We start from the raw sequence: 9690 nt of genomic DNA on the forward strand, positions 1-9690 counted from the left end.
GATGCAGTTAGGAATTGACTGAAAGACGAAATGAATGCAACAAAACTTTATTAAACAATCATACAGCGAGTTGCGAGCAAGAACGTCAAAAAATCTAAAAATAATGGAACATGAACTATCATGATAAGACAGGTTGGTCTATCAACAGTACAAGGAAGAGCTAGTGATAAGATAAAAAATCGGAATCGTTACAGTATATGACCCTGTATAAAACACGTGTGGTACATGGCTCCCCTACTAAAAATGACATACATGTAGAATAGGGCACCCTGCTTTAGAAAGGTATACTGTAGGTGGGGTATCTGGTAAGAGATATGCAGGTTTTAGGCAATCAATGGAAACCTATTCTTCTTTGCCATGAATATTAATTAAGAAAGCTTTCTGCGTATGATGGATCTCGAGAAAATGGTTCGTGTAAAGGGGCATTAGCAGTGGCTTGCAAGTGTTCTTGCACTGGAAAGATTTGTTGGTATGTGTTGCTTCGCTATAGGAGCTTGTAAGTCTGGCGGCAAGGAGTAAATTTTCTCATGAGACATAGGCGCTGAAGGTTGTAGACAAAAAAATTGCCAGGGAACACCAACAGGTCGCCTCCCTTGATGACTCAGGGAAGCTGATTAAACCAGTTGGAGTCATTGCAGCAGGACATCACAGCTGCTTTGAGGGTGTGATGAAAACGTTCAATCATTCCTTTGACAGCAGGGTTGTAGGCGGTTGTCTGACGTAGGGTGATTCCTATGAGATTCTCTTATTATGTTCACAATTGAGAGGTGAAAATTGTACCCAGTTCAGATGTAGTATACTCAGGGATACCGAATCTTGCTATTCAGCTTGTACATGAGGAGGATGTTGCAGTTTCTATAGGAATGGCTTCAGGTCAACGAGTAGAGTGGTCAATGAGAGTAAATAGGTACTGATGTCCTTATAATGTGGGGCCTACAACATCGACGTGAATGTAGGCAAAGCGACGCTGGGGTTAAGAAATGGTTCAACATAAAGTACAGGCTTCAACCCAATCCTTAGCATCCTTAGTAATGCCGTGCCAAATGAACTTCGTGTTCAGTAGCTGTGCAGTAGAACGGTGAGATGGAAGGGAGAGGCCATGAATGAAATAAAAAACCTGTCGGGACATGGGAGCAGGTATCCATGCTCTCGGCCTACCAGTATTGACGTCATAGACTCTATGACGTCAATGACACGATGTACAACCTTGCCTCGTGACAACCAGCGAACATCGGTGTGGTAAAGCAGAACTTGATACTCTTCTCCCATTTCCTTGCACAGCTCCTTGAATATGCGCGAATTCACATCCCTGGACTTGATGAAGTTGACGATTTTCAACACATCTTCAAACACTAACTTCAGATTACCAGGCAGGCTTTTCGATCCAAGAGAGTACCGATGAATGATGCAATGATCTACAGAAATTTCTGGATTGACAGCTTGTATGAGGCCCCGTAATCCACGATGACCACCCATCATCGCCGGTGCTCCATCGACGGAGACCTGGATTAAAAAGAAAAATTATTATAGATTGCGTCAGTTAGTCATTGTTACTTATCTTTTGTGTTATAATTATATGGTATTAATTTAATTATTTTGGTACTTTAGTTTTTCAGTACGACGCACGATGTTTTTTGTGTTAATCATGCATATGACTGTATATAACTATATGCCATGTAATTCATTGTATTTATACTAATTTGGACCTTATATAAACATCGCTCCCTACCTGTTGAACGCTGTTCCAATCCAATCCATTCTTGGTAAAGAAACTGTTGATGATATTGAAGACATCTTCTCCCTTCGTGGTTGTCAGCAGATTCTCGCACAATAGGAACTCTTCTTTGATCCTGTCCTGGTGGACGTAACGGACGAACCCAAGGAGAACAGCACATCTGGCTATGTCACACGATTCATCAAATTGCAAGGAGAATTTGCTATATGAGCTTTCTTTGATCTCTGTTATAACTTGGGACAAGATATCTGATGCCATGTCATCGATTCGTCTGTGGATGGTGTTGTTTGATAAAGATATGACACTCAGTTTCTTCGCTTGCTCCTCCCCACATACCTTGCTTACCATCTCGTATGCACAAGGCATAATCAGATTCTCTGCAATGGTGTGGCATTTCTGTTGTTCGGCAACTTTATATGCAACAAAGTAGGATGCTTCGACTGCAGCTTGAAGCTTTTGGGCTTGAATTCCAGATGAACCGAACTGGATATTCTTCAGTGCTACAGCCTGGCGCTGAAAATAAGCCTGATCCTTATTTTGAAGATTTGGATGGCACTTCTGGAGGTGAGTTGAGAGTTTTGATGGCTTCAGGCTTTCATTTGTCAACACTTTGTGACATATCACACATTGTGGCCGATCCTCTCCACCGGATGGTAAATTCACAAAGCCATGGCGAAGAAAGGCGTCAGAGTAGGTTCGCTTTTTGGACATTTTATTGTTCAATCTGCAGAAAAAGAAAAAAATGCATAAAAAAGTGAACACTGAGAACTTATTATTCAGTTTTTCATGGCATTCTAGATAACATTAGAGGAGCTTATTCAGCATAGGAATGATGTAACTGTGTTAAAAATAAAAATAAAAAATTCTGCACTCACACTCGAATACACAGTTACACTAAAACACTAAATTACACTTCCATACACAACTCGAATATCACAAGCAAAATCCGCAACACCAAAACCTCAGTACACCACTACTGAAAACCTCAACGCAACACCTATTCAACACAATATCCGTGAATACACTGCAAAACGCGAGGTACATAATTTCTCGCATGGCAGCTAACACAAGTTCACTGATGCAAGCACACACGCATACATTCGCCAGGCTGCATGTATCATGCTTGTCAGCACAAGAGCATCGTGTAGCGCGAGACTATAGTGAATGTACGCAGCCTCGCGTACTCCGCTAATGCTAGCAAAACCATTGAAAACGTAAGAACCACGCATACATTATATTATACAAAATTAATAACACAAACTCACAGTAACAGTGGGTAAATACTAAGTATAAACTGCACAGGGCAGTACACATACATACCAGCTCATGTCCACCTCGGCTGATGCTCACAGAGAAACTGGCAGTGTGAAATAGAGGCAGACTCGGGCAGTGAGTGACGCGTACTGGACTCGTCGATGAGTCATCGGGGTTACTGAGTGACTTGTGTCCTGAAGCATACTTGTGAAAATACTTTTCGGTTACCACACACTTAGCTATATATTTTTTCTTTTCTAATACTGTATATTAGTTTTTGATATTTATTGTTATTTGGTTTAGCTTTGTTACTTACTTATAATAGGTTTACATTACAACTTAAAATACTAAGACTAAGTTAACATTAATCTTAATACCAATGCTTACTTGATTTTCAGAATTCTTAACATTTTTCTGTCACCCCTCCATTACCCCCGAAAAATTGGTAAATTACCCCCAGGTTGGGAACCAATGTCATAGAGGATGATAACATTCGAGTCATCAAGGGGGACGTCTTCCCAATAGAGGGTTCTGCAGGATGTCCTACTTGCTTGGTACTCTGGATCTATTCGTTGGGCTGCTGCCAAGGCATTGTAATCGAATCCCAGTTGAATTGCGGCCAATGTGCTTCTTGAAAGGGCATCAGCAATTAAATTCATATTCCCAGGGACGTGTTGAAGGATGCAATTGTATTCAACCAGGTCAGAGAGATGGCAGCATTGACAGATAGACTAAGAGTTGGACTGTGAAGGCGTGCACCAAAGGCATGTGGTCCATGCGAATGACAAAGGGCGTACCTTCTAAGAAATAGCTAAAGATAAGGAAAGCCAACTGCACCACTAGCAATTCGTGGTCGAAGGTAGAGTAGCCAGATTTCGCCTTGGACAGTTTACCACCTGATCGAGCAATGCACCAATACCAACGTAGCTGGCATTGGCGGAAAGAAAGCAAGGTTCATGTGGTTCGGGAAAAGTGAGAGCAGCAGTGGTACATAGGGTATACTTTGTGATGCGGAAGGCCGTTTCTTGAAGGGGACCCCACTTCAGGTCTTTTGTCTTGCCCTTGAGGAAGGTGTAGAGGGGGGCAAGAGTGGTGGCGATGGCTGGCAGGAAACGGTGATAATAGTTGATCATGGCCAAGAATTGTTGCAGTTCTTTGATGGTCAAGGCATGGAGAAGTTTTGAATGGCTTCTCAAGGGGGGGGGGGTGGACTCTTTCAGGAGTGATACAGTGCCTAAGAACAATACTTCGTTGGCGACAAATGTACACTTGTCGTACCAGACTACAAGGACGTTCTGTTGTATGCTGTCAAGCCCGATTTGTAGGTGACAGAGGTGTCCCTCTTTGAGGGAAGAGAATACAAGTATATTATCCACGTAACATACACATGGGTGGAGGTCCCCTAAGATGCCATCCATGAGGTGTTGAAAAGTGGACCCAGCATTATGAAGGCCAGAAATAAGAGGAATTGAATTTGTATGTACTAGAAGCGGTGGGGATGGCGATCTTGGGGATGTCTTTTGGGTTTATGGTCCCCTGATAATACCCCTTCAGGTAGTGGAAAGTGGAGAACGTCTTGGCTTTGTACAAATAGGAGGTAACGTCAGCAATTTTTGGTAGTAGATAGGGATCTAGTTCTGTCTAAATGTTTAGATGCTGTAACTCCCACAAGGGTGTAAGGAACCATCCTTCTTCAGGACGATGTGTAGGGTTGACAAACATGGGCTTGAGGGTTTTTTTATATAGGCCCCTTTCTTCCAATTCAGTGAACGTTCATTTAGTAGCTGACAAACGATATGGGACCAGATGCCTGAATCTGGCAAAGATTGGGGGGACGTCATTTTCATATGGTGATAAATTCCATGATTGACTGGAACCATGGGGGTTTAGCAAAGTTCTATTCAGAAGACTTCTGTGTATGATTTGAAGAGGTGGGTGTAAGCATATGAGGAGTAAGTTGAAGAGGTTTCAGCAAGTATGAGTCTGCTTTGACTAATCGTCGATGTGCCACATCAACTAGGAGGGGGAAATCGGTGGAGAAATCTAAACTGATTATTGGCAACCTTAAGTAGGCAATGAGAAAGCTCCAACGACATTTGGCACTCCTAAATGATAGTGTGAGTATCTTGTACCGGTGAATGAGGACCTGAGATCTATTGGCGGACATCAGCAGGCTTAGAATGACTACGTCATGTCCTGGAGAGTGACATTGGTAGAAGGGAATGACAAGCACCAGTGTCTGCCAAAACCCTCACATCAGTACCTGCATCATGTAAAAATAGAGGAATAGTGAAAGGGGAGACCAGCATTACAAGTGATGGCCAACTTACAAGCTTTTTGGCCACCCTCACATTTCTTCGCAGCAGCCCTGAATCTGGAGTGATAGTGTCATAACTACAGCCGTAGAGCTCATTGGTTGGGGCGTGAGCAAGGGGCAGCAAATGTGGGTGGCTTTGTCGTCATTCTGGCATATCATGGTGTGGGCATCTGTGTCCTACTACATTCACATCAGCATTGGTTGCTGTTGAATGTTTTTCCTCTTCATCAGGAGTGTAGGCATTGATGAAGGTCTCGAAGGTAGTGAAGTAGTTGTCCATAAGGGCGTCAACTTTGGTCATCAGGTCCTTCATGGGCAAGATATCAATATCAAGGATGGCAGCGTGCACTGGTTCGGGTAGGAATCATACCCATAGGACACGAAATAGATTCACTTGCAGGTTGCAGGCTAGCGGCAATGATCATTTCTATATGGGCGGTTGGCAATGGCAAGTACTGTTCCAGAAGGTATGTTTTTAGGGTAACATACTCTACTGAGGCATCCCTTAAGTTGCAAAGACAAAAGGAAATTTCTGGGAAAGTGTACTCAGGGATACCGATGAAGACATTGTCTACTTTGGTGTTTGAGCGAGTGATAGCAATAGAAAGATAAAAATGAAATGGATAACCAAGTTTTCTCCTATGGTTTCCTCGCGGTAGAAGTCAATATATTTAGAAATTAAATAAATTTACCGGAATTTTTCAGTTATTTCACGAACTAACTACGTTCTTAACCGTTATTTTAAAAAAAAATCTAAAATTTGCGGAATTATGCAAATCAACTGGAATTTTTTCAGTGATTAATCATAGTAACTGAATTATCCGTTAGTATGCAAATTGACTAAGAACTATGCATAATCATTTATTTCGTATATCTACGGTTATATATATATATATATATATATATATATATATATATATATATATATACATATATATATGTATATATATATACATATACAGTATATATATATATATATATATATATATGTATATATACATACATACGTACATGTATACATATATATTTACATAAATATATATATCTATCTATATGTATATATATATACATATATATATATATATATATATATATATATATATATATATATATATATATTTATATATATATACATATATATATATAAGAATATATACAAATATATAAATATATATGTATATACACACACACACATATATATATATACAAATATATGTATATATACATACATATATATATATATATATATATATATATAACGGATTTTGAGCGAAGCGAAAAATCTATTTTTGGGTGAGATAGCCATGTCGTCCTGATGGAAGTTCCTATAGGGTAGCTTCCTAGGGTATATTACAACTACGGCGATATTCCCAGAGAATCCACCTTAAGGTACCAGAATTCTAACTCCTGGAGCGAGTATCCCTCGTGAAAGGGATATCGCGACATATCAGAGGACGTATTCTAGACACGTCACATGGCAATCTACGACCTGAACAGAGATTCGTCTCGTAGGAGGGAGATTGACGAGATACGAATTCGGGAAAGAAAAAGGGGAGCCGCTCCCAAGGCTTCCCTATCCCCCGATTCGTATGCGTGCCTGGCGCCAATCCTGGCGCCATCTGTATTCCTTGTAGCGTACACGAGGTGCTACAGATACTGTATGTAGGGAGGGGTCCTACAGCCCTTTCTTAGAAAGGCAAGGGCGGGTCCATCAGGACGACATGGCTATCTCACCCAAAAATAGATTTTTCGCTTCGCTCAAAATCCGTTTTTTGGGGTCAAGCCATGTCGTCCTGATGGAAGTGTACCAGAGCATTACTGTATCTGTGGATTCTCAGAACGTGCCGTACTCCCCGGAGATATTTATTCCCGGTCGACTAGACCTAGAGACCTAAGATGTTACCGTTATACATCTTTTCAACTAACTATAAACTATGTTAGAGCTTCCTGCCCCCTACAGGGAAGAGTCCTACTAGACTCTGGAAAGTCTCGAAGAGTACATATATCTATGTATGAATACCAGGCAAGCTAATATAGTGGTCTCGCCCTATATTAAGTAAAGCATAGTTTGTAAAGGACCACTGCGTCAATATGAAATATCGACCAGTTTTCCGCACAATACTTGTATTGGCCAAAGGTTTTATATCCGCATAGGAGGAAAACCAATGCAACATAGCTTGCATAAAGGAACAATTCTATTAGAATTATCCCAGATAAGGTACATAGAATGAATGCTCAATTATACCAATAAATTGACACAGGTGAAGGAGACGCAAGGTTCTCAAGAACAAGCTTATTGACAGACAATAAACAGACAGGTTAACCACAATTATACATATATATATAAGAAGAGGATAACCCAAAACTTTAAGCATAAGTATGATAGTAAACAGGGCTTGTTTGTCTGAAAGAAAAACATTAGATGCCACTTTTAAGATACCGAGGTATCAAAGTCATAAAAGCCTGTATTACAAATCAATGACATTAGCGTTAGAAACGCTCGGCACACATGTCTGCACTTATGCTAGGTTCACCTTCGGAAATGGAACAGTCTGGATGGGCAACACAGTGCCCTCACTTAGTTTGTAGTACAGTATGTAACTACACACTCACCCTGGAATTAATCGTCCCAATTAAGACCACTGTTCCTCGCAGAGTTAAACAGTAGGGTTAACACCGCGACCCACTGCTACCACAGATCTCTTTTAGTTCCTCTACTTGCTTCGCATAGTGGCGAAAGAACACTCTGGAAGACTTCCAGCCAGTGTATGAACGGAGATGTTCAAAATCCATGCAATTAAAGAAATTTAAGAATGAGGCAACTTTCCTCGGATCGTGACCTGCGGGTGTATTGTCAGGATCCGCTCTGCGAATAAAATATGTGATTTTTGCTCTGAGTTGATTCAGAGATAAATTTGAGCCTGATGTTTCTCCCCTGAATAGTTGACCACCCTTGAAGTCTGAAGTTCTATGAAGATAGACCTTTAGGCATTCTACTGGACATAGAGATGCATCTTCTTTCAGAGGGCAGATTCTCCAGGGACCCCACCTGTTGGTGGGTAACTCATTCTTGGCGAGAAACGTAGGATCCGGAAACAGGTTCAGTTCTTCCCCATCCAGGAACTGAACACGACCTGCCTCTCTCGAGAGGCTACAATTTCACTAACCCTGGCCCCGGACGCGAGTGCAAATTAGGAAAATAACTTTTTGTGTCAAATCCTTTAACGCACATTCTTCATTGCTCAACAGAGAAGCGAAATGAAGAACTTGTCTAAAGACCATGAAATGGGCTTTGGAGGTGCTGAAGGTCTGAGCCTAGCACAGGCTTTCGGGACTTTATTAAAGATCTCGTTACCTAGGTCGACCTGGAAGGCATATAGAATGGGTCTTGTCAAAGCAGACTTACACGCTGAAATCGTGTTCGCTGCCAACCCTTGACCATGGAGGTGGGGAAAAAAGATAAGCAGAAGTCTGTCAAGATCTCCTGCGGAATCTTCGCCTTGACAAAAGGCCACCCATTTTCTCCAAGATGACTCATATTGCCTTCTAGTAGATTTGCATTTATATTCCTCAATGAAGTCTATACTGGCTTTCGAAATCCCGAAACGCTTTCTCACCGCTAGGGAGAGAAAATCATGAACTGCAGGGTCCGGGTTTTCTGTAATGAAGCGCAGACAGTTGACTTCTGGACTCGCTGGGTCAGAACTGGATCTGGTAGTGGTACAAACTTCAGCTACAGTTCCAATGCCAGGAGGAACCACACGCTGTTCGGCCACTTGTGGGCCACTATTGCCGCTACCCTTTGAAGGATCTCAGTTTGTTGAGGACCCTCAACAGAAGGTTGTGAGGAGGGAACAGATAAATCTTGGACCATCTGTTCCAGTCGAGGGACATCGCGTCCACTGCTTCCGCTAAGGGGTCCTCGTACGGGGCACGTACAGGGGCAACTTCTTGTTGTCTTTCGTCGCAAAGAGGTCTATCTGCAGTTCTGGGACTGATTCAGAATGAAGGAGAATGATCCTGCGTCTAAGGACCATTCCGACTCTATCGGTGTGAACCTGGATAGAGCGTCCGCTGTCACATTGCGGACTCCTTGAAGGTGAACTGCCGACAGGTACCACTTCTTCTTTTCCGCCAATCGGAAGACGGCCAACATCACCTGGTTGAGAGGTGGTGACCTCGATCCTTGTCGATTCAAGTATCTTACAACTACCTCGCTGTCTATTACCACTTTATGTGGAACGAATGACGCGGGGAGACTTTCTTTAAGGTAAGGAGCACTGCCCTAGCTTCTAGAAAGTTTTATGAGAAAGGTCTTGAATAGCCTGGACCAAGTCCCCTGGACTTTTTTCCGATGAGAGTGACCTCCCCATCCCTCCTTTGA

The 9690-nt window shown here is 42.0% G+C and overlaps 1 protein-coding gene across 1 annotated transcript; it reads right to left on the bottom strand.

Moving 5' to 3' along the window:
• Positions 1-1056: 1056 nt before the first annotated feature.
• LOC137619909 (zinc finger BED domain-containing protein 5-like) lies at positions 1057-2446 on the bottom strand. The gene is made up of 2 exons (XM_068350195.1): positions 1730-2446; positions 1057-1503 (listed from the first exon to the last, which is right to left on the bottom strand). The coding sequence occupies exons 1-2, from the start codon at positions 2444-2446 to the stop codon at positions 1057-1059; spliced, it is 1164 nt and encodes a 387-aa protein (XP_068206296.1).
• Between the last annotated feature and the right edge of the window lie 7244 nt (positions 2447-9690).

Source organism: Palaemon carinicauda, chromosome 26 (genome assembly GCF_036898095.1).
Source record: "Palaemon carinicauda isolate YSFRI2023 chromosome 26, ASM3689809v2, whole genome shotgun sequence".
In the NCBI taxonomy this organism is placed as follows: Eukaryota; Metazoa; Arthropoda; class Malacostraca; order Decapoda; family Palaemonidae; genus Palaemon; species Palaemon carinicauda.